The 27,509-nt window shown below is 34.2% G+C and overlaps 1 protein-coding gene across 1 annotated transcript in view; it reads right to left on the bottom strand.

The window, feature by feature from the left end:
* Positions 1-6,904: 6,904 nt before the first annotated feature.
* The window catches only part of LOC120352898, a 28,456-nt gene continuing 7,851 nt past the window's right edge, over positions 6,905-27,509 (bottom strand). The window contains exons 2-4 of the mRNA XM_039435209.1: positions 22,681-22,780; positions 9,586-9,687; positions 6,905-7,197 (exon numbers count right to left, since the gene is read on the bottom strand). Of these exons, the coding sequence (XP_039291143.1) occupies positions 7,162-7,197; positions 9,586-9,687; positions 22,681-22,780 (238 nt within the window). The 3' untranslated portion in view covers positions 6,905-7,161. The remainder of the gene's footprint in view (positions 7,198-9,585; positions 9,688-22,680; positions 22,781-27,509) is intronic.

The raw sequence follows: 27,509 nt of genomic DNA on the forward strand, positions 1-27,509 counted from the left end.
ATACAAATCCAAAAAAGGCCCCAGGTCTTGATGGTATTTCTGGAAAGGCCATCTTAAATGCGCCTCCAGAGCTAGCCCAACACCTGCTTGTAATTTTCAATTCCATTCTGAACACCCAACACTTCCCCTCAGAATGGAAAAAGAGCAAATTATTCCTGCTCCTAAAGCCAGGAAAACGCTCCACCCTACCATCCAGCTACAGGCCAATCTCCATACCCTGCTTTTTCTCAAAGCTTTTTGAGAAAATGTTTCTGGAGAAACATATAAGAGATACATTAGATAGTGTGATAAGGCCAGAGCAGTTTGGATTTCGTGCAGGTTGTTCAACAACACTGCAACTAATGAAATTCTGCTCTCAGTTATCAGATTCTTTCAACAAGAAAGAGCACGTGGCTGCAGTCTTTATAGACTTCAAAGCAGCCTTCGACACTGTGTGGCTGGATGGACTACTCTATAAACTTTCATCTGTCTTTCCACCTTCAACAATAAGACTCTTCAAGTCATACCTTACTAATAGGTATTTCGAAGTTCACAACCAAACCCCATCTTCAGTAAACTCTTCAGCTCTCACCCCAGCAACAGCAGGTGTCCCCCAAGGATCTGTGCTTGGACCTATCCTCTACTCCTTCTTCATCAATGACATGCCATCTCTACCTTCAGTTCAAACAAGTCTATTTGCTGATGACACCACATTCCACTCGAGCAGCATGAATCTGAATAGGGCGGCCAGGAATGTTCAAGAGCAATTAAACCTGCTTACATCCTGGTGTTCATCCTGGAAGGTAGAGATAAATCCAACTAAATGTGTGGCTGTCGCCTTTTCCCGAAAACTCAAACTTCCTCCCACTCTCAAAATCCATGGCCACGCCCTGCCATGGTCCCATACCGTCAAGTACCTAGGTGTAACTCTGGATAGAACACTCACTTTCAAACAACACATTAAAGTGAAAATTCAACACTGTCGTGTGCTGTTTGTACAACTATTCCCCCTACTTGTCACCCCTTCACTCCCCCTGAAATTTCGGCTGCTCATATTCACAGCCATCATCAGAGCATACCTGACCTATGCCGCCCCAGTCTGGTTCCCATATCTATCGAAGACCAATAGAAAACGTCTATTTGGCCTTCAAAACAGACTCATCAGAACCATCTGCAACTTTCACTACACAGTGAATAATAGGTTACTCTATGAATATGCCAGTACCCCTCAATTACTCAACTTCATTCAGCTCACATCTCGAAAGCTTCATGATACAGCTTCTATCTCGTGGCGTACATCAATAAGGCAGATGTACGAAATACCACGACCACCTCAAACCCACAAGCCACTCCCATTTCAACAATGGTGGCCTGATTGACAGTTAGCAGTTCGTGCCAGCAGCTGATTGTCAGTCAGCCACTGTTCACAGTATTCCATTCCCTAGGAGAGAACCCTTCTCCATTATAACTTTGAAAATTAAATGGAAATCGAACTAGATTAGTATATCAGATATTGATTAATATTAGAAAAAGGAAAATTAGAGAATAATAGAAAAATAAATAAATAAATAAGAATAAATAAAGATAAAATTGCCAAGCTCTACTGAAGGTCTTATATATCAGGAACCCCCAACTTCAGCACTGTTATTACTTTGAGCAGTCATAGAGCTCCATAGCTCAAGACACTGCCGAGTTAGGGTGCAATGACTCACCCTAACATGTTCCACCAGTAGTAGTAGTAGGTCTGGTATTATAAGGATCGTGATGATGATAAGTCGAGATCCTTTCTTATTGTGAATTGTTCCCATAGTCAGAATAGTTCAATATTATTATTGACCGAGCGAAGTGAGGTCTAAGATTCAAGTCGACGGTTTGGCATTTCTCTTAATGTTTAAATGTTTGAATGTTTGAATGCTTGAATGTTTGAATGTATGAATGTTTAAATGTTTAAATGTTTAAATTTTCAAATTTTTAAATTTTTGAATGTTTCAATTTTCAAATTTTCAAATGTTTAAATTTTTAAATGTTTAAATTTTTAAATTTTTAAATTTTTAAATTTTCAAATTTTTAAATTTTTAAATTTTTAAATTTTTAAATTTTTAAATTTTTAAATTTTTAAATTTTTAAATTTTTAAATTTTTAAATTTTTAAATTTTTAAATTTTTAATTTTTAAATTTTTAATTTTTAAATTTTTAAATTTTTAAATTTTTAAATTTTTAAATTTTTAAATTTTTAAATTTTTAAATTTTTAAATTTTTAAATTTTTAAATTTTTAATTTTTAAATTTTTAAATTTTTAAATTTTTAAATTTTTAAATTTTTAAATTTTTAAATTTTTAAATTTTTAAATTTTTAAATTTTTAAATTTTTAAATTTTTAAATTTTTAAATTTTTAAATTTTTAAATTTTTAAATTTTTAAATTTTTAAATTTTGAAATTTTGAAATTTTTAAATTTTGAAATTTTTAAATTTTCAAATTTTTAAATGTTCAAATGTTTAAATGTTGCACATTTACGGCGAAACGCGGTAATAGATTTCCATGAAATTTGACAGGTATGTTCCCTTTTTAATTGCGCGTAGACGTATATACAAGGTTTTTGGAAATTTTGCATTTCAAGGATGATATAAAAGGAGAAAGGAGCCTCGTCCTTTATACGCCAATATTCGAGTAGTAATCTGGTGTGGCGCACTCACACAACTTTCCTTGCCATTATGAAAATTGATCAACTGACACTAGTGTTCAGGCGCATCTCAAGTCTACTATTCAAAGCTCTAAGCCAGCTGGTGACAGGACAATAACGCTGCAGACCCACGGAATCTGCTATCTCTTCATAATGAATGATTTGATAGAATCAACAGTTGCCAACAGTTAGCAATTTAATAATCTTATTTTCTCGTACTTCGAGCTTATTTTCAATTTAAAGTGGAAATGTTACTAAACGTTAATTGTAGAGATTTTTATGCTCAATCTTTTCCACTTGAATTTTTTTGTTTAAATTGGAAAAAAATTAATTTAAAAATTTAATTTTTTTGTTTAAAGTGAAAATGTTACTGACCATTTATTGTAGAGATTTTTATGCTCAATCTTTTCCTCTTGAATTTTTTTGTTTAAATTGTATCTGAAGCTTGATAATTGGGAATCTAAAATCAAACTTTGCATTGATGGGGCGGATCTCCTGGAATTTTTACAGTATTATTGTAAATAATACAGTGGTATTCGATAGAGCTTATCAATGACTTTTTTAGGTATAAATTTGATTAAAATCGTTGGAGCAGTTTTTGAGAAAATCGCGAAAAACCCTATTTTTGACAACATTTTCGCCTTTTTATCCGCCATCTTGAATTGCATTTGATCGAAATTGTTTGTGTCGGATCCTTATAATGTGAGGACCTTAAGTTCCAGATTCCAAGTCCCTAACATTCCGTTAATTGGGAGATGAGATATCGTGTACACAGACGCACATACACTCATACACACACACACACACACACATACAGACTAATACCCAAAAACCACTTTTTTGGACTCAGGGAACCTTGAAACGTATAGAAATTTAGAAATTGTGGTACCTTGATTTTTTTCGGAAAGCAATACTTTCCTTCCGATAATTCCGGTAATAGGGCAAGGAAAGTAAAAATCAGACTATAGAATTATTCATCATAAATCAGCTGACAAGTGATTACACAGATGTGTGGATAAGCCAGTCTACTGTATTTCCATAAGGTCTATAGTTTCAATCAAGTACTTGTGGATGAGAATACTGCTTGAGGTCTACTGTTCACAGAACTACTAGTTATTATTATTATTATTATTATTGTTTATTTCTTATGCTGCGTTTAAACCAAATTTATTGACAAAATTTTACTTTCCTTGCCCTATTACCATAGGTAAGGAAAGTATTGCTTTCCGAAAAAAATTAAGGTACCCCAATTTCTAAATTTCTATACGTTTCAAGGTCCCCTGAGTCCAAAAAAGTGGTTTTTGGGTATTGGTCTGTATGTGTGTGTGTGTGTGTGGTGTGTGTGTGTGTGTGTGTGTGTGTGTGTATATGAGTGTATGTGCGTCTGTGTACACGATATCTCATCTCCCAATAAACGGATTGACTTGAAATTTGGAACGTAAAGTCCTTACAATATGAGGATCCGACACGAACAATTTCGATCAAATGCAATTCAAGATGGCGGCTAAAATGGCGAAAATGTTGTCAAAAACAGGGTCTTTCGCGATTTTCTCGAAAACGGCTCCAACGATTTTGATAAAAGTTATACCTGAAATGGTCATCGATAAGCTCTATCAACTGCCACACAGTCCTATATCTGTAAAAATTCTAGGAGCTCCGCCCCATCTATGCAAAGTTTGATTTTAGATTCTCAATTATAAGGCTTCGGATACAATTTAAACGAAAAAATTCGAGTGGAATAGATTGAGCTTGAGAATCTCTACAATTAATGTTTAGTAACATTTTCACCTAAAATTAAAAATTTATTTATTTATTTATTTATTTACAACAATATGGGAGCACACGGGAAAACCCAAAAATTGCTCCCCAATCAAAAAAATTACAATAAGCACTTTACAAAAAAACTTAAAAATAGAGAGAAAGACATAAGGAAAAAACTATTTCATATTTGTGAAGAGAAAAAAATGTGATGAGAATCTAAATATCTTCTTCTTAAGGTGCCTGTCCGTTTCGAACGTTGGCGATCATATTGGCTATGATGACTTTGTTAGTTGCGCTCCGGAACAATTGAATGGAGGTTTTTCCAAACCAGGCTCTCAGGTTGGCCAGCCAGGATATTCTTCTTCGACCTGGGGCTCTCCTGCCTTCTATTTTGCCCTGCAGTATGGTCTGCAATAGCTCATATCTGCCCCTATTGCGCATTATGTGGCCCAAGTATTGCAACTTCCTGAATTTTATTATGTTAACCAGTTCTGGGGCCATATTCATCCTCCTCAACACCTCCTGATTGGTAATTCTATCAGTCCATGGTATCCTCAGGATTCTCCTATACAGCCATAACTCAAATGCTTGGAGCTTTGCTACTGTGCTTTGCTTTAGAGTCCATGATTCAACACCATACAACAGTACTGAATACACATAGCACTTCAGTAATCGAATCTTCGTATGCAAGGTGAGGTCATGGCTCTTGAAAACAGACCCCATTGTTATGAAAGCACTTTTGGCTTTTGCAATCCGACACCGGATCTCCTGAGAATTATCCCATGACTCATTAATCATAGTTCCAAGGTAGGTGTATTGTGTGACCCTATCAATTTTCGTCTGACCAATGTACAGCTCTGCTCCTTGGATGTCATCTTTACTAATGATCATGAGCTTTGTTTTGGCTGAGTTTATATCAAGTCCATAGGTTTTACTAGTTTCTGCAATCCTATCCATCAGCTTTTGCAGGCCCTCTATGGAATCAGAGAACACAATGGTATCATCAGCATAGCGTAAATTGTTAAGCTTCTCTCCATTGATTGAGATACCTTCATTCATATATTCAAGTGCTTCTCTGAAAATGTGCTCTGAATATAGGTTGAAAATGATAGGTGATAGTATGCAACCTTGTCTAACTCCTCGCAGGATCTTCACCTGTTCTGTATGTTCTCCATCTACTCGGAGAACAGCTGATTGATTCCAATATAAGTTGGCTATAATTGATAGGTCTTTTCCATCAATCCCAGTTCTTCTCAAGACATCTATCATTTTCTCATGTTGAACACGGTCGAAGGCCTTCTTGTAATCAATCAGACATGCAAAAACATTACAACCCACATCTCTGCATCTTTGAAACAGAATCTGCACACCAAACAGAGCTTCCCTTGTTCCCACAGCCTTTACAAAACCAAATTGATTGGGTGAAATTCGCTCTTCACATATGTTATAAATTCTTTTGTGAATGACTTTTAAAAACAATTTAAGCATGTGACTCATCAAACTTAATGTTCGGAAGTCTCCACAGGCTTTTGCACTTGACTTCTTTGGAATTGCAATGAACTCTGACTCCAGCCATTGATTTGGGATTTTTCCTGTTGAGTATATGTGGTTGAAAATTTTGGTTATTGTCTTCATATTTTCTTCATCCATTAACTTCAACAATTCAATGGATATTTCATCCGGTCCCGTTGCCTTTCCATCCTTCATCTGCTTCATAGCCGCCTTCACCTCTTCCAATAGAATCTTCGGTCCAGTGTCATCTTCAAAGACAGGCTGCTGTGCTCTGAGGTCATGGAATAAATCCTTTAAATATTGCTCCCACACCTTCTTCCTCTCATCCTTATCAATCACCAAATTGCCGTGTACATCCGCTAACCGACCACTTTTGTTAAAAAAGAACTTCCCAGCCACTTCCTTTACTTTACGATGGACATTGAAGCTATCATAGCGACTTTGATATAGCTCTATCTCCTGACACTGTTCAACCTTTTCTCTCTCCTTGGCCTCCCTGATCTTTCTTCTAATGATAGTATGGATCCTTCTATACTCAACAAGATTGTCTTTGTGACTCTTCCTCAGTTCCATAAGCTCCAGTAATCTAAATATACTGAAAACTTAATATACTAAATACTAGATACTATACTTTTATTATACTGTACTAGAAACCATTTACAATATGAGAAAATAATGAGAGGAGAATCAAGAAAATACAAATAACATTCCAATAATGAGATAAATGATAACAGAGCTAAGAATGAAAGGAAGTCATCTACTAAATATGGTACTCTATGTAAGTTGATGAGGTCTAGCGTGGGAAAAATAGGTGTCACATTGGGTGGAGCCGCTTACATGCCTTCTTGAACTGACTGGGATTCATATGAAAAAGGTCTAGGTGAAAACTATGGTAATTATAAAGATTCATCATGCGGTTGATTGGAGAATTGAAGTGACTATTGGAGTTGCATTGGGGAGGAAGAAAACTGAAGACACATATATATTCAGCAATGAAAGGAGGTAGGTTGATTGGACACGGTTGTTCAATATATTATATAGGAACAAAAGCAATTTACAGCTCCTAGATGCTTCCAGGGATTGAATATCAAATATGGCTCTTAGGTTAGCTGTGAGAAAATTGAAAGGACAGAACATTTTAAAACGCTTGAAATATACAAACCTTAGAAATTTACTTTGAATTCTTTCTAATTCCAGCTCATGAGAGGCGAGATATGGATGCCATACTTCAGAGCAGAAGTTTAATAAACTTCTGATAAGTGTCCTATATAATAGAATAAGAATATTGTGATTATCAAATTGAGAGCAGGTTCTCCGAATGAATCCAATCTGTTGACATGCTCTGGAACATAAACTTCTCACATGATGATTGAAATTGAGCTCAGGATCAAAAATTACACCAAGGTCTTTAAAATGGTCCACTCTCTTAATTATTTGGTTATTGATCCTATAGATGGGAGTTTGCGGATCTCTTTGTCTTGTGAAAGACAGCGTAGCACATTTACCAATATTAACTCTGAGCTGATTTCTCAAGCACCAATCAAAAATTACTTTGGCTTGCTTCCACATATCAGGAAACGTGGATGTTTTCAGTGCTAGATTGAAAATGAACTCAAGCTAATAAACAAATAAACAAATCGGAGCAGCCCCTGATGACATACGGTGGAACCAAGTCTGGACCAACAGATCCATTACCTTTAAAGCTCCGTATAGAATTAACTATATCAGCCCTTGAGACAGAATTCAAGTGGAGAGGGGAGTGACCAATTGTGTCATCAAAAACTCCAGCATGATTGTCGCTTCTGTTGAAAACAGATGAGAAATAATCTGCAAACGCCTCTGGAATCTCAGTACCTGCGACAAAAGTATTATTCCATCTCATAAAATTCTCTGACCGCTTACCCTTTCGATTATTATTTATATAAGACCAGAAATTCCTCATGTCACCACCAATACTTGTCTGAACTGAATTCATATAAGCCTGATAAGCTTGAGAAATTTTAAGTTTCAAAGCAGATCTCAATCTTCTAAATTCCTCGTCGTGATAAGCAGAGACTCTCCTCTTTCGGGCACATTTCTCCTTCCGATTGATGTCTTGAATTATATCCCTAGTATACCACCGAGGGTACCTGCTAATCCGATCACCAGCGGCTCTTCTAGGAACACACAGGTCAAAACATGAGTAAACTATGTTATAGAAAACTTCAGTTGCCTCATTGACTTCTGAACATGAATAGACAGCGGTCCAATCAGCGTCTCTCAGAGATTCATACAAGCGAAGAAAATCAGCTCTCTTGAAAACATATTGAAATTTGTCATTTGATTCATCTCCGTGATCTGCCCTCATGTGAAGCAATGGAAAAGGAATGGAAAGCGTAGGATGATGGTTATCCTCGGGAACCAAACAGTCATCGCATCTTGAAACATTAACATGGAACGAGCTAAGAACCAAATCCAAAGTCTGATTATTACAATTGACAATTTCATTATAAGACTCTAAGCCCATCACCCCCATGAAAAGTCCCAATGCAGCTGCCAGACGAGACCCTCTACTGAAGTCAAAGTTAGAGCCACCTATTTCGGGAATATTCCAGTCACCAATGACTATTACATTGCTATTTGAAATTTCATTGAATGATTCGATCGATTCAAAATATCTAAGATAAGTCTCATAGGAAGTCGATGGTTTAAAATAAACAGCGTTGATGTAGTACGGATCTTTATTATTCAATAAAATCTTAATCCAGATAGATTCAAAAACCGGTGATGAAAATTCTGATAATAATACGGCCTTAAGAGAACTGCGAACAGCAACAAGTACTCCACCACCCCTCAACCCCTGATTACCAGACCTATCCCTGCGGAAGACAGTGTACCGCTCATCGAACAATTCCTCATTATGAATTCCATCGTACAACCATGTTTCAGTGAGAACAATTCCATCAGCATCACACTCTAAAACCTTCCGGAAAAAGCTTGGAACTTTGGAACGCAGACCTCTAACGTTTTGGTATAAGATATTGAAATCCAGTATTATGAGGAAAAAGAAAAAAACTGAACAAAAATAAGCTCGAAATTCGAGAAAATGTGATTATCCAATTGCAAACTGTTGGCAACTGTTGATTCTATTAAATGATTCACTATGAAGAGATAGCCGACCTCGTGTGTCTCCAGCGTTATTGCCCTGTCACCTGCTGGCTCAAATCTTTGAATAGTAGACTTGAGATGCGCGGGAACACTAGCGTCAGGTGATCAATTTTCATAACGGCAAGGAAAGTTGTGTGAGTGCGCCACACCAGATTTTTTATTTTCCCGTCCTTATAGATTCTATTAGATTAAACAGAGCTTAACAAACACATAATATTATGCATAATTATCATGCTATGCAATCTAAGCTATGTTCAATCTAATAGAATCTATAAGGATGGGAAAATAAACATTTTGTTAATAACTTTGGTGTAAATGCAGCTTAAGTGGTCATTTTTATGAATTGAATTTTATTTTTATTATTTAATTTTTTATTTTAATTTTTTGATAGTACGGTAGGTATCACAGGTAATACTAAATTGTGAATTGAAAACAATGAATATAAATTTGTGAAAAGATGTATAAATTTGAAAATGATTTGATTTGATTGTGCTGAGAAACGTACCTGGTTGAATACTCGTTGACCATTATGATAAGAGAAGAATGTAGCCAGGCCCACCACAATAAATGATACAGTAAAATTCACCCTTTTATTGAAATCATCGACCTGTAATCAAATTAAATTTCAGCTGATTTGAAATGGAAAATTTGATTCTACATAATATAATATTTACAACATATTCTATGTAACTCTTTTACAATCCTAGTAGAGAATTATTGACCATTACTAGTAGTTCTGTGAACAGTAGATCTCGCGCAGTAATAACGACGTCCCAAACCATAAGCACATCCACACTGATACACTAACTATTTATTTGATCAGAACATGCTTACACAAGATTTACTTATCATATAACGCTTTCCGGAATCTTGCGCGAGAAAACCAGAAGACATCTATAGTGAGGTCCACGTTATAATGACAGTATTTGATCAACTTTGGTTTTGCTATCCTTGTCTATCATTCGACAAAGCCGGTTGTACTATCCTTTTCTAGGTCCACAACGATGTCAATCATGTTTTTGACAGTGCAGAAATATAATTAATTAATGCAGAGAATCGGCATCACTATTCTTCTATCCTTATCCACTGCCATTATAACGTGGACCACCCTATAGGCGCCCAGACGAGGACGAGCAGCTATAAGTTCTTTGCATCCCATTCAATAGTGCATAAAAATTGCATTCAATGAGGCATGCAATTTATAGTCTACACAGCTGTTAATTTTTTACAAAGTTACATTGAGATATTGAATTGCATGCGTCATAGCATGCAATTTATAGTCAAATCGACAGCTGATTTATGATGAATAATTCTATAGTCTGATTTTTACTCTAATATTGACGTATGAAGGAGGCTCCTTTTTCCTCTTATATTATCCTTGAAATGCAAAATTTCCAAAAACCTTGTATATACGTCAACGCGCAATTTAAAAAGGAACATACCTGTCAAATTTCATGAAAATCTATTACCGCGTTTCCCCGTAAATGTGCAACATATAAACATATAAACATTCAAACATTTAAACATAAGGAGAAATGCCAAACCGTCGACTTGAATCTTAGAGCTCACTTCGCTCGGTCAATAATTTATCTTTAAAGCCTACGGTTATAAATTTTGTTCTTAAAATATCATTGTTTAGTGAATTTCCAGAAAACCGCCTTGAAAGTGTCACAACCATTCTTGAAAACCAATCGGTTTTTTCCATTGTATCAATCGGATTGAGCAGTTTGACTCGATCAGTGGTTGCGCTGATGAGCTATCGCTTAGACAAGGGTGGCCACTAATGACAGGACAAGTGTGTTGAACATGCATGTACATACATGCTCGTCATGCATGTTGTGTCATCAGCGATAAGGAACTAACAACATTTTTTGAGGTTGGGTCTTTATAAATTCGATTTTTTACTTTCCTTGCCCTATTACCATAGGTATAAGGAAAGAATTGCATAAAAAAGTAAGGTACACCAATTTCTAAATTTCTATATGTTTCAAGGTCCACTGAGTCCAAAAAGTGTTTTTTGGGTATTGGTCTGTATGTGTGTGTGTGTGTGTGTGTGTGTGTGTGTGTGTGTGTGTGTGTGTGTGTGTGTGTCAGTATCTCATCTCCCAATTGATGGAATGACTTGAAGTTTGGAATTCAAGGTCCTTACAATATAAGGATTTAAGCCAAAAACAGGGGTTTTCGCGATTTTCTCGAGAACGGCTTCAACTAAAATTGTCATTGATAAGCTCTATCAACGGCCACAAGTCCCATATCTGTAAAAAATCCAGGACTCCGCCCCATCAATGTAAAGTTGATTTTAAATAGGTACTCAATTATCAGGCTTCAGATACAATTAAAACAAAAAATTCAAGTGGAAAAGATTAAGCATAAAAATCTTAAGTTACCAGCTGTATAATAAACACGTCACCCTGTTATAAATATTGTGTACTGGTATTAAAACAGTAGTTTGGAGTTGAAGTTAGTGTATTTGATTTCCCTAGCGGAAGAGATCCATAGAAATCGATAGGAAAACTCTATTGATATCAATATATGCTCATGGATATCAATACGTGCTCATGGATATCGATAGAAATCCATGGATACCAATAGAAATCACGGTAAATACAGTCAATGAACTTATATTGATATCCCTACAAGTTTAGTGATATCAATAGAAGTTCATGGATACCAATAGAAATCACGTTAAATACAGTCAATGAACTTATATTGATATCACTGCAAGTTTAGTGATATCAATAGAAGCTCATGGATATCAATAGAAATCCATGGATACCAATAGAAATCACGGTAAATACAGTAAATGAACTTATATTGATATCACTACAAGTTTAGTGATATCAATAGATATTTCTTCATAGACTAATGTAATATTTCTGTTTCTGTGAATGTATTTTTTTGAGGAAATAAAAATTTGAAAAAAAAGAAAAAAAATAGGAGTTCATGGATATCAATACACATCACGGTAAATACAGTCAATGAACTTCTATTGATATCACTGTACGTTAAGTGATATCAATAGGTGCTCATGGATATCAATAGAAATAATGGTAAATACAGTCAACGAAAATCTATTGTTATCACTGGACTTTTAGTGATATCAATAAAAGTAAATGGGTATCATTAGAAGTAAATACAAACAAATAGAAATCATGGTAAATACAGTCAATGAGCTTCTATTGATTATATAAAATCTTCATTGATATCAATAAGGACCGATTTCTGAGCTCTCAGGATGATATTACCCATGTTAACACACGATGTGAAAATCACGTTTCTTCACGTGAATGAAAAGTGAAAATGTTAAAAGTGAAAATCAAACATTTTTTCAACTCTCAATTTAGGCTTTCTGACCAACAGTTCGGATGAAAAATCGAATTTCAACCCCTTTCTATCTGTTGCAAAATCGTTTACAACACACCGTTATCGAGATAAAAAAAATGTCATGCCAATTAAATTTTTGATGGAAAATTTTTTGAATTTTCCAAAAAAGTCTCACATTAAGCTTTCTGTTAATCAATTCGGGTATGGAAATGAATTTCCAGCACCTTTTGATGTAATTTTAAATGCAGTTACAAACTTGGTAGGTAGGTACTGTAATAATTTTGGCAGATTTTCAATTTTCCCGGAACAATGTATTTTTGATGACTGATTCGGGTGTAGAAGTGAATTTCAGGCACTTTTTGTCTCTTGCAAAAATCGTCTACAGGGCACTGTTAACAATATATAGACCTTTTCCGGTAATTTTAAATGCAGTTAAAAACTTAGTAATAATTTTGGCAGAATTTTTATTTTCCTGGAACAATGTATTTTTGATGAATGATTCGGGTGTAGAAGTGAATTTCCAGCACTTTTTGTCTTCTGCAAAAATCGTCTACAATGCACCGTTAACGATTTATAGACCTTTTGCGGTAATTTTAAATGTACCAGCTGTTTTAGAAAACCTATACAAATAATAATTATCACTTCCCTATCATTGAGAAACTGGAAAATACTGGAAAACAATTATTATTCATCTCATGAAAGAGAGTTGTTCATATTGCATTTATTAATTACTTGAAATTACAAAATAATTTACAATTTCTTTTAATTTAGCTTAGCTTATATTCCATCCTAAAATGGAAGATGGAAAGAATATGAAATTCTGTGTAATTCATTGTACATCGCATATTTCCTGGACCATCTATAAAGAATGTAGCCGAGACAAGGTTTAGCTGGCAAGTCGCGCTTTATTCAGATCACACAGATACACACAATACAATAAGATATAGATGGCACTACTTCAAGTAGGCGGCAAAATACAAATTTCTCCAACACTCCTCCTTGATTTAAATTTTTTATTATCAAAAGAAAAAAGTAAAATCATCAGATTATACATCAAATATATGGAATGAATACAAAAAACAAACAAAATCACACAATAATATTCATACCATTTCTCATTTTGGAAAATTTCTCATATGACAGAGCTTTAGTTAGAATGTCACTCAGATTTTCTTCACTTTTTACATACTTAATTATTAATATACCTTTACATACAACATCTTTAATGAAATGAGCCTTTATATCGATATGCTTACTCCTTTTACTATTCTCAAAATATTTAGTCATCTGTATGGCAGCTTGATTATCAATAGATAAATAAGTTTTACATTCATTGTAACCTAAGTCATTAGCAATGCCTTTTAAATTAATTAATTCTGTGGCTGTACTTGCAGCAGCCAAATATTCAGCTTTTGCAGTTGACAGAGCAACACAATTTTGTTCTCTTGAAAACCATGATACAGGATTTCCAGCAAATAAAACTACACAACCACTGGTACTTTTCCTATAGATAAGTTTATCTCCTGCCCAATCTGCATCACTATAACCCTGCAATAATTCAGATGAATTAGAATGAAGAGTGAGACTATAATCCTGTGTTTCTTTCAGATACTATAACCCTGCAATAATTCAGATGAATTAGAATGAAGAGTGAGACTATAATCCTGTGTTTCTTTCAGATATCTTAAAATCCTTTTCCCTGCTTTCCATACTTTTTCACTCGGTTTTTCAGTAAATCTACTCAAGTAACTAACACTAAATGCAATGTCAGGTCTTGTACTAGTTGCAATGTACATGAGGCTTCCAATTAATTCACGAAAAGGAACATCAATTATCTCATCATTATTTGACAGATTCAAATCTTTTTCCATAGGAGTTTTCATACCTTTACAATCAAGCATCTGAAATTTGTTGAGTACTTTCTTTATGAATTTTGTTTGAGACAGTTTCAAACCATTAACGCTCCTCCTGAATTCTATGCCTAGAAATTGTGATATTTCCCCCATATGTTTAGCATTGAATTTTTCTTGCAAATTTATAATTACATTTTCGGAATTACCAGCAATCAAAATGTCGTCAACATAAACTAACATATTTACATCATCAGCAATATACAAATAATAATCATAATCAGAACGTTTGAAACCAAGTTTATTAGCAAAGTTATTAAATTCACCATTCCAACATTTGGGCGATTCCCTGAGTCCATACAGTGCTCTATTCAATTTCAAGACTTTACTTTTGTCATAATTAGTTCCTTCTGGTGGCAGAATATAAACTTCAGTATTGAGTTTTCCATTCAGAAAAGCAGATTGAATATCCATTTGAATGATCTTTTGTTTTCTTAATAATGCTACATTTAAAAACATCCTAATACAACTCATTTTAGCAACAGGAGCATAGATATTATTTCCCTTATCCTCAACTTGAAATCCCTTAGCTACTAATCTGGCCTTTCTAATCCCATTATCCTTATTCCTAAAAACCCATTTCGTTTCTATGGCTTTCTTTCCTTCTGGCAATTCTACTGGTGTCCAAGTATTCAACTTTTGTAATCCATCAATTTCTTTATCAATTGCTTCTTTCCATTCTTTCTGTTTGATTGCTTCTGTGAACGTCATAGGTACTTCATCTGACTCTACATACAAAGCAATCACTTCATTACACTCAGTTAAATACCGATTTGGTTTTCTTAAGAGTTCTCTCGGTCTTAGATTCAGATTATTTTCTTCCACTTCTTCCTCACAATCTTGTTGATTCACATTAGAATTTTTATCATTTATGTGATTTCCAGTACACAAGTCTTCTTCATTATTCTCCGTTTGTTCTTGATTTCTGTTAACATCATCATTACATAGTTCTCTCTCATAATCTTGTAATGTCCTTTCTCGATTTCTTTCTACATTTTCAGTACATGATTCTTTCTCACTATTTTGTGAAATTTGTTCTCGATATAAATCAATACTTACTCTTGAATCAAAATTGTCACTTTCAGGGGATTTATTTTCATTGAAAAGTGCATCTCTAGTAACTACTATTGATTTACTTACAATGTCCATTAACCTGTAATTATTTGAGTTCCCATCATAGCCTACTAGAATCATTTTCTTTGATTTAGAATCCAGTTTCTTTCTTCTACAATCCGGTGTCAATGCATAGGCTTCTGAACCAAATATTTTCAATAAGTGTTTCAATGACGGTTTTTTACCTGTCCATACCTCAAAAGGAGTAGAGTTTGGTGTTTGACATGTCCCTGATCTATTCAATATGTATACACTTGTATTTACAGCTTCTGCCCACAGATTCTTAGGCAAATTTCTAGACAATAACATACACCGAGTCATTTCCATAATTGTTCTATTATCCCTTTCAACCCTGGCATTTTGCTGTGGATTATACCTAGCTGTTCTTTCAATTTCAATACCATTTGCATGCAAATAATTTTCGAACATTTTATTGACATATTCTGTTCCATTGTCTGTATGCAAATACTTGGGTGTACGACCATACATGTTCTTTATTTTATTTACATAAGTCTTGAAAGCATCAAACGCATCAGATTTATGCTTAATGAAAAATACAACTCTGTACCCTGAACAATCATCTTTGAAGCAAATAAAGTAGTTTGCTCCACCGATAGAAGTTACTGACATAGGTCCACATACATCACTAAAAATTCGCTCACCTGGCTTGGAAGATTTCCATGAGTTACCTACATCATAAGATAATCTATGTTGTTTTCCTACAGTACAACCTTCACAGAAAAATTTTTCAGTGTCATCAATTCGTATACCATTAATTAATCCTTTGGATACCATTTCTTTGATTGCTTTACAATTCAAGTGTCCTAACCTTTCATGCCAAAGCTTAAGATTTGCAATGGATTCATCACTTGTCAAATTTACTTCAATATTATTTAGCACAACAGTTTTAAAAAGCATATTATACAAATTATTTTCAGTACGAATTCCTTCAGCTACAAGTTTGTTGTTATGATAAATCTTAGCTGTATCATTTTTCTTAATTATAATCATCCCTTTTTTCGTTAATTGTCCTTCAGAAAAGAGATTTCTTTTTAAATCTGGTACAAAGAGAAAATTTGTGATAATTGAGTCAAACCACTCACCTTCAATAAACTTTTTGATGTTAACTGTACCTTGTCCTCTGATTGGAAGGCAAATATTACTACCCAGTATTACAGACTTTTTGTTCCTGAACTCTTGAATTTCTGCAAAGAATTTCCTGTTCCCCGTCATGTGCGATGAGGCTCCACTGTCAAGGATCCATGGCTCTGAGTCTTCAGAATCACCCAGGTCGAAATCTGATTCTTCAGCATTGAAAGCAGAAAAATGTGAACGTTCTCCATCTCCATAACTTTGGTTGTCACGGTTTTTCAGTAAATCTACTCAAGTAACTAACACTAAATGCAATGTCAGGTCTTGTACTAGTTGCAATGTACATGAGGCTTCCAATTAATTCACGAAAAGGAACATCAATTATCTCATCATTATTTGACAGATTCAAATCTTTTTCCATAGGAGTTTTCATACCTTTACAATCAAGCATCTGAAATTTGTTGAGTACTTTCTTTATGAATTTTGTTTGAGACAGTTTCAAACCATTAACGCTCCTCCTGAATTCTATGCCTAGAAATTGTGATATTTCCCCCATATGTTTAGCATTGAATTTTTCTTGCAAATTTATAATTACATTTTCGGAATTACCAGCAATCAAAATGTCGTCAACATAAACTAACATATTTACATCATCAGCAATATACAAATAATAATCATAATCAGAACGTTTGAAACCAAGTTTATTAGCAAAGTTATTAAATTCACCATTCCAACATTTGGGCGATTCCCTGAGTCCATACAGTGCTCTATTCAATTTCAAGACTTTACTTTTGTCATAATTAGTTCCTTCTGGTGGCAGAATATAAACTTCAGTATTGAGTTTTCCATTCAGAAAAGCAGATTGAATATCCATTTGAATGATCTTTTGTTTTCTTAATAATGCTACATTTAAAAACATCCTAATACAACTCATTTTAGCAACAGGAGCATAGATATTATTTCCCTTATCCTCAACTTGAAATCCCTTAGCTACTAATCTGGCCTTTCTAATCCCATTATCCTTATTCCTAAAACCCATTTCGTTTCTATGGCTTTCTTTCCTTCTGGCAATTCTACTGGTGTCCAAGTATTCAACTTTTGTAATCCATCAATTTCTTTATCAATTGCTTCTTTCCATTCTTTCTGTTTGATTGCTTCTGTGAACGTCATAGGTACTTCATCTGACTCTACATACAAAGCAATCACTTCATTACACTCAGTTAAATACCGATTTGGTTTTCTTAAGAGTTCTCTCGGTCTTAGATTCAGATTATTTTCTTCCACTTCTTCCTCACAATCTTGTTGATTCACATTAGAATTTTTATCATTTATGTGATTTCCAGTACACAAGTCTTCTTCATTATTCTCCGTTTGTTCTTGATTTCTGTTAACATCATCATTACATAGTTCTCTCTCATAATCTTGTAATGTCCTTTCTCGATTTCTTTCTACATTTTCAGTACATGATTCTTTCTCACTATTTTGTGAAATTTGTTCTCGATATAAATCAATACTTACTCTTGAATCAAAATTGTCACTTTCAGGGGATTTATTTTCATTGAAAAGTGCATCTCTAGTAACTACTATTGATTTACTTACAATGTCCATTAACCTGTAATTATTTGAGTTCCCATCATAGCCTACTAGAATCATTTTCTTTGATTTAGAATCCAGTTTCTTTCTTCTACAATCCGGTGTCAATGCATAGGCTTCTGAACCAAATATTTTCAATAAGTGTTTCAATGACGGTTTTTTACCTGTCCATACCTCAAAAGGAGTAGAGTTTGGTGTTTGACATGTCCCTGATCTATTCAATATGTATACACTTGTATTTACAGCTTCTGCCCACAGATTCTTAGGCAAATTTCTAGACAATAACATACACCGAGTCATTTCCATAATTGTTCTATTATCCCTTTCAACCCTGGCATTTTGCTGTGGATTATACCTAGCTGTTCTTTCAATTTCAATACCATTTGCATGCAAATAATTTTCGAACATTTTATTGACATATTCTGTTCCATTGTCTGTATGCAAATACTTGGGTGTACGACCATACATGTTCTTTATTTTATTTACATAAGTCTTGAAAGCATCAAACGCATCAGATTTATGCTTAATGAAAAATACAACTCTGTACCCTGAACAATCATCTTTGAAGCAAATAAAGTAGTTTGCTCCACCGATAGAAGTTACTGACATAGGTCCACATACATCACTAAAAATTCGCTCACCTGGCTTGGAAGATTTCCATGAGTTACCTACATCATAAGATAATCTATGTTGTTTTCCTACAGTACAACCTTCACAGAAAAATTTTTCAGTGTCATCAATTCGTATACCATTAATTAATCCTTTGGATACCATTTCTTTGATTGCTTTACAATTCAAGTGTCCTAACCTTTCATGCCAAAGCTTAAGATTTGCAATGGATTCATCACTTGTCAAATTTACTTCAATATTATTTAGCACAACAGTTTTAAAAAGCATATTATACAAATTATTTTCAGTACGAATTCCTTCAGCTACAAGTTTGTTGTTATGATAAATCTTAGCTGTATCATTTTTCTTAATTATAATCATCCCTTTTTTCGTTAATTGTCCTTCAGAAAAGAGATTTCTTTTTAAATCTGGTACAAAGAGAAAATTTGTGATAATTGAGTCAAACCACTCACCTTCAATAAACTTTTTGATGTTAACTGTACCTTGTCCTCTGATTGGAAGGCAAATATTACTACCCAGTATTACAGACTTTTTGTTCCTGAACTCTTGAATTTCTGCAAAGAATTTCCTGTTCCCCGTCATGTGCGATGAGGCTCCACTGTCAAGGATCCATGGCTCTGAGTCTTCAGAATCACCCAGGTCGAAATCTGATTCTTCAGCATTGAAAGCAGAAAAATGTGAACGTTCTCCATCTCCATAACTTTGGTTGTCACGATTTTCCTGTTGGCGCACGTTTTCAGGAGTCGATTGAAATGTTTTTCCATGAAACATTTTTGGCTTCTTGCAATTTTTTGCAATGTTGTGATTTTTACTACGGCAGTTATAGCAAATTACTGTCCTTTTTCAGATGGCGTATTCTTCTTCTGAACTGTTGAGGTAGATAGAGCTTGATCATTGCTTTCCTCTTCAGTTAGATCTCTCTCCATCAAGAAGTCAAATTCGTTATAGTTTGTTTTTCTTCAGGCATTGAGAACCAAGCTTGTCTCACTGTCCTATATTTTGATGGTAGGGTACTCAAGATTTTTGTTATTATCGATAGTTCACTTATATTCTCGCCTATATCCCTGGCTTCTTTAGCAAGAATTTCAATTTTATTAATGTGGGTTGCTACATTATCACACGGGTCCATTTTGTATTGATGAAATTTGCCTATTATTAACATTTTGTTAATTTCGGATTTTTGACAATAGATTGAGTCAAGTTTTTGAATGATTTCAAATGAAGTTTCACAGTTTTCGATCAACACAATTTGTTCCTGGTCCATTGCAGTAGATAGTGTAAACATAGCAGTTGCATCTAACTTATTCCAGTCCTTCAATTCTTTTTCGTCGATTGGTTTTGTTTCTTTGCCAAAAGCAACATCTAGGCAGCCTTTAGCTCGAAGAGCACATTTCATTTGAAATAGCCATTGTTTGTAGTTGGTGCCATTGAACCTAGCTACCAAGTCGGAAGAGTTCATTTTGAGACTTAAAATTGTCTGAAACACAGCAGAAAACTGTTCTAGTTTTCCAATTCAATATTATTATTTGAATTTCAGCTTAAAACACTTAAGGAAGCAATAAGCATAGCACGTTGCATCATAACACACGGTATTTTTGATTGGCCCACAGCACACAGCAATTCACACAGGTTTCAGTTTTTCACAAAGAAAATTTCACACAGAATTCACTTTGACTTTCAACATACTTTACTAGAAAGTAAAATAAAACATTTAATCTTTATTAGAGCTTCCTGGGCCCATAACCTATAAAGAATGTAGCCGAGACAAGGTTTAGCTGGCAAGTCGCGCTTTATTCAGATCACACAGATACACACAATACAATAAGATATAGATGGCACTACTTCAAGTAGGCGGCAAAATATAAATTCCTCCAACACCATCTATTGACAATCAACAACTATGAAAACATCAAATTTATCTTTGAAACACTGATTCAACCTATCTTTTCTTTTTTTAATTCAACACTTTACTGATCGATATTAGGCTACTACCAATTGATGGAGAAGAATATGTTTTCGGAATAATAAATGCTGCATGACTAAGCACATAGGAAGTCCTTATTGAGATGTAAATGAAAATATTGATTGTCAGATAAATTTCATGATTCACCATATAAAGTGAAATGTGGTATGAGATACATTACTTTTTGGCGGTACGAAGTTCGCTGGGTAAGCTAGTCTTATATAAATAAATGAATGTATGTTTGTGTGTTTGTTCCTTCCCTATAGACTTAAAAACTACTTGACAGAACGGCATGAAACTTTGGGGATATGTTGTGTGAATATTGGGGATGGTTTCTGACCAGAAATTTCAATAGCGGAGCTAATAATAATTATTAATACATTTTCGCCACACTGCACAGAAAGCAGCTGTTTTCCAGTCCCTACGTAGATCTGAAAGACATTGTTTGCAGACGACTCTCGTCTGACGTCAGAACAGGTTTCTTTCCGGCCTAGGCCGGTAAGAGTACCCTTTCGAGCCGCTAACATGGAACTAAGAAAGGTGATCAAAAAACAGCTGATCAAAGCTGATCAAAAAACTTTTCATAATTTGTGTTCATTATTCAATAATTAAAACATTTATAATAATATCATCTTATTGTCATTTCAGAGAATAAAAAAGTATAAACTCAACCTCCCACATAATTGAACATAATATTTTAGGTTAGACAAATCAGAATGAAAAATAAAAATACATGCACAATTTCCTGATATTCAGATTACCTCAGATTTGCTAGAGCTATGACCTTCCACTTCTGCTTTCGGAAGTGCTTAGTAAACAATTATTATTATATATATATTGTTTATTTTTCTGTGTGGCGAAAAATAGCGTTCGCACCACGGGCAAAAATGTTTTTCTGGCTCTCAATCTTTTCTAGTCCTCGGCCTACGGCCTCGAAAAATCTAATTTATTTCGACCCTAGGTGCGAAATATACTATTACAGACACATGTTTTTGAATTGCCGGCCATGTGGTTACCAAAGAACGGAAAGATGATAATGTTACAAGATCACAAAAATTACCCCCGTTTTTCCAAGCCTGAATAGCCGAGAGCACAAGGGCTTCTGAATCTGATGCTGTAGGTTGCAGGTTCAAATCCCGTAAAAGTCAACTTTTTTTTCTCTAGGTTTTCTACTTGTTTGTAAACTCTGAGACAGAGTTTATCGGAGATAACAGAGTTTATCAGAGATTGACAATGGTGTAACAACTGAACCCTTTCTAACTATCAATAAATCTGTATACTATAATATAAACTATAATTATCAACTCCTCAACTACACAAAAAGTTACTGGTTGTTTATTGTATGTTAGAAGCTGCTGTCAAACAGCTGTTTTTCGTTCAAAGCCTTTCGCGTGAATGCCGCCTTTTTCGTTGGAAGACATGTCCGTTCACACATGCTCGACACACTTGTCCTGTCAGCCACCCCAAGTTGAGAATCATATGTGCCTGCTACTCTCATTGAAAGGTTGACCACCTCTGAATATGATTCATAAGTTGAAAAATCGCTTCCCGGTGGTCTACAACCCACTTTTAATTAAAGGTCCTCACATATCTCATTATCATCCGCCTCATTACTCACGCACAAGCCTAGAGCTCATGCGAGCATCACCCTTCTATTGATAAAATAAATGAATGAATATCGTAAGCTATCGATCAGCAGAATACAATACATGGAAGGAAAGACTCATTGTTTCTTTGCTGCATTATCATAATAGTCAGTATATTATGGAGCTGACTAGTACGGTACCACACAGTAGAGCATATGATAGACTGTACATTGAAAGTTGGCTTCATCTACACCTTCGATCACATTAAATTCAAACTATCATTCAATTCTATTTATTATATTACACTTTTGTATTTTATATACTTTATTACCATCATATTCCATATGAATTTGTAATTTATATTCATTTTGGAAAAAATGCATATGTACCGTTAACAAGAGGTAGGCTGCTGAGCAGGAGAATAGCATGGATACCATATTTAACATTGATATCATACCTTCTGAGGCTTTGAAAGTTACTCTGAAATTCCTGCAATTATAAAACATTGCAAAATGACTGAAACAATATGTAGGTAAACATAATCATAATCAACATTAAAATTACTTTTTATTGGAAAAAATCATTTGAGGAAATTTCAAAGACTTAATTGAAAAGTTACTATTTACTGAAGTAGGTAGGTACTCGTAGAATGAGAAACTTTTCAGATAAAGTTAAGCTTCACTAAACTATAATCATCTTCTTCATTTTTATTATTTGCTTTGTCGCAAAAAAGGGTAATCTAAAGGGATCCTTATCAATCTGAATCGTCCAAATTTAAATACTAAATGTATTCCTTGACAGCTAAGACAGTTTAGACTCGTCACTTGCTCAAATTGTATTAATTATTGAAAAATACTTTTTTTGTTTTGCTGTTTTTTAATGTAGGCCTATACTACTGTATCCAAGTAGTTTATTTTCTCCAATAAATTTACACAGTTTTTAGCCGATAGACGCTTGTTTGCCGTCCCTTGAGCTTCATGCTTTCAACATAAACCAGCATGTATCACTTGTCAAATAGGCCTAGTTCTCCCTTTAGTTCTTGAGGCAATTTCCATACACATTGGCAAACTAGTGCTTGTCTGCCAATATACAGAGTTTTTTTAGAACTCGCTCCCTACCAATATTCTAGGGCATTGTTCCTGGGTACGAAACATATCTGAATATCATTTTTAAACTGTCCGAAAGTCCTCAGTTATTAATCGCATAGCCCCTATTTTGTATTATCACAATGTTTTTCTAAATAATCGCAATAATGGACCATATCCTATGGAAGAGAAACTTTGCATTGATTAAATCATTTAATATTGGGGCACCGAGCTTCGATCGTTATATATTAGTATTTATAAGTAGTTATGTTCCATACACTTGAATTCAGGTCCAATTTCTTAGTTCAAACCTTTGAAAAGACGAAAATTCTAATTCAGATTGCTTACAAACCAAATTGAATAACAAAATAATAACACTCACTAATCACTCAAAACTGTAAATAAATTATTAATTTTAAAAATTATGATATACTCTAATTTAGAATGACATACCATGTCATGTCAACAAATATCAGATTATTTTGATCAAATCGATTAAAATTTCTAGATTAATATTTCTCGTGAGATAAGTTGATTGATTGATTGCAAATAGTTGAGCAGCTGAACATAATTCTGTCTCTCTTCCACACAGCAATCACATTTTCTGTTATCGACAGACAACGAAATGAAATCATCATCTGTTTTTCCAAGGATAAATAATTATTATCCTTTTCATGTCCTTCAGCGAGTTTTCCCAGGGATGAGTCCTAGTGCAATCGAATTTTTATATCAAACCCACCATGTTCCAAATTTCGTGAAAATCATTAGAGCCGTTTTTGAAATCCGTTGGACATACATAACCATATAACCATATGTACAGAAATTGCTCGCTTAATGTAGGTAATAGATACACTACTGACAACTAGACAGAGCTACAAAAAAATTATGACAATTTCTCACAAATTCATGAAACAAAATGGCAGCCGTTTAAAATTTTATTTCTTGATAAGAAAAAACGTTGATTTTACAGAACAATTACAAGGATAAAATTTCCAGTAAATTGGATTATACAGTATAAAATTAAATTATACACCTATTAAAACAGTGTAGGCCTAATAATGATCTAATTTTATTAAAACATTTCAACAAAAAGATTACAGTAATAATCATCAAATTAAATATTAAGCATCAGGCTTCTCTGATTGGTTCTCGTGGAATTAATCACGATTAAAATTTAACTGGCTTTCGTGCAACCGGCACTATGTGTAATATTATATCAAATTCCAAGTTAGTGATACAAAACATGCAAAATAATATTCCATAGTTACTCACCTTTTTACAGTGAAAAGCGTGTATTCAATAATCACATTTGATATGTTCTTCTCCTACCTAGTCTCAACAAAGCTGCAAAGTCAAAAATTTTGTTCAAAACATTCCCTCCAAATTCCTTTGTCAATTGGTCTATTGTTGCAAAAATGGAGATTTCACAATCAACACTAAAGCTGCTGCAAAAGGTGTGGGGAAATTCGTAAAAGTATGAAATTATACATTAAATTGAAGAGAATTCAATGCTCTATAAGTTCATAATCAGCATGAATTTTTCCCATCGATTTTTGAAAAGTTATAAGAGCAAAAATTGAAAAAAATTGGAAGCAAACGTGATTATATGTAAGCTTCAATTTTGTATATAACAGTTATGTCCGTAAGATACATAGTTTTCGAGTTATATGCGAGAAACCAAAAAATGGTACCTTTGAACCACCCCACCCCCTTAGCACAGTAGGTAGAGGTGGGGACTTTTGATATGTTCACCTCCTTACTACCCTAAACAGAACTGCGGCGGGGTCAAAAATTGTCTTCCAAACATTTACCTCTACACCCTTCTTTGAGCATTCATTGCCTGGACTAATGAAGATTTCAAATATTTGAATTCTATAATGGAGCTTTCAAGGAAATAAGTAAAACCGCTCCCCTTCACTTATTAATGCATATTTTAGTGATTACTAACTTTATTTATATAATCTCCTTCAATTTTTTTTTTATATTTCCAATATAGTACCTATATATTAGAACTTGAAATAGTAAAAATGGTAGATAATAGACTACTTCAACGTTAGTACACAGAAGGTTGATCACTCACAGGTGTAACATTCAAAGTGGTGGGGGGGGGGGACGCCAGCGTGACGTCACGTGTAGTAAAAATCTGGTGTGGTACACTCACACAACTCTCCTTGCTCATTGAACTGTAAGCCTCATTCTCAAACGAGAATAATTTAGGGGAATAACATAATGACGATTGGCGGTAACATATTATTTGAAACTACGATCAGACTACTGTATTATATGTATACAAAGTGAGTGAAAAGTCCGAGAACGGCTTAATATCTCATACACAAAGGTAATTTGACGGTGGCGGGTGTGATTGGTGATCCTACTCAAATTGAAAAAAGTACTTTACAATGACTAAAAATCTGGTCCGCCATCTTGGATCCGCCATATTGAATGCAACTTCATTTTTTAAATAGGAAGGTGGTCATGCGATACATGATTTCGATAAGGAATTTCAAGAAAAAATGAATTGCGGAAACCGCATATCTATATCTCAACCCGTTTCGGAAATATTCACATTATTAATAAATACTATTCAAAGCAGAAAAGAGAGAAAAAAGTCTAAGAACGGCTTAGTATCTCATAAAAAGAAGTGATTCTAAGGTGGGTGAGATTGGGGATGTTACTCGAATTGATAATACTACTTTACTATGACTTTAAGAATCTGGTCCGCCATCTTGGATCCGCCATATTGAATGCAACTTCATTTTTTAAATAGGAAGGTGGTCATGCGATACCGTACATGATTTCGATAGGGAATTTCAAGGAAAAATTAATGGCGAAAACCGCAAATCGTTTATCTCAAATCGTTTAGAAGATATTTACATTATTATTCAATACCACTCATGTAGGTATTTCATTTCTGATTTGCATGGTACTGATTGATAATGTGAATATCTTCTGAACGGTTTGTGATATCGATGTGACGTTGTCGCCATTCAATTTTCCTTGAAATTCTGTATCGAAATCATGTATCGCATGATCACCTTCCCATTTAAAAAAATAAAGTTGCATTGCACACACACACACACACACACACACACACACACACACACACACACACACACACACACACACACACACACACACACACACACACACAGAGACCAATACTCAAAAACCACTCTTTTGGACTCAGGGGACCTTGAAACGTATAGAAATTTAGAAACTTGGGTACCTTAATTTTTATTGGAAAGCAATACTTTCCTTACCTATGGTAATAGGGCAAGGAAAGTAGAAATAAAATATATTAATTTCATAATAGTTGGATGGTCGGTCAGCTGATTTGCCCGAGCAATAAATCAAATATGTTGTTGGCTGATCTGAGGTCATGTGACCTGCTAAATCATAAAAAGAATAACCAACCTCAAAACATATAGAAATTTTTGGATCCGCCAATAAACAAATTAAGTAATTTTATAATCTAATTCTGCAAAAGAATTCGAACTAGTGCATAATTATATCTTTCCATTGTTCTCTTATCGCTTTATCAATAGTACGACTACTTCCTATCAAAAAGAAGACTCAATTTTATCAGAATGTTACCTTGACTAGGCTGACTTTTTTTCAGTTCCATAATTCTATTGAAGATGGGTTGTTGTTTTGAATTATTTTATTGTATGTCAAACGTGACGTCACAACATATATTTCATGAGTTGATCGAATTTCTGGTTGAGGTATTGAATTCAGTTGACTCAATAACAGACAACTCTATTATGTTTTCCCATCTGAGCTTATACCTTCTAACCTTTTTCAAATTAAAGTTTTTTAAAATAGAGATGATTCCAATGTTATTCAAATGAAGTTACTTTCACGCCTTATGGAGTTTTTCTTACACACACACACACAGACCAATACCCGAAAACCACTCAGGGGACCTTGAAACGTATAGAAATTTAGAAATTGGGGTACCTTAATTTTTCTTGGAAAGCAATACTTACTTTCCTTACCTATGGTAATAGAGCAAGGAAAGTAAAAATGAGTGTTAGGTAACGACGTTATCTGAAACCAATGAACTTTTGAAATATGTCATGATATTGTAATATATTTTGTTCCATTGACAAAAAAATGATAAAGTTCTCATA

This window comes from Nilaparvata lugens, chromosome 9, assembly GCF_014356525.2.
Source record: "Nilaparvata lugens isolate BPH chromosome 9, ASM1435652v1, whole genome shotgun sequence".
NCBI lineage: Eukaryota > Metazoa > Arthropoda > Insecta > Hemiptera > Delphacidae > Nilaparvata > Nilaparvata lugens.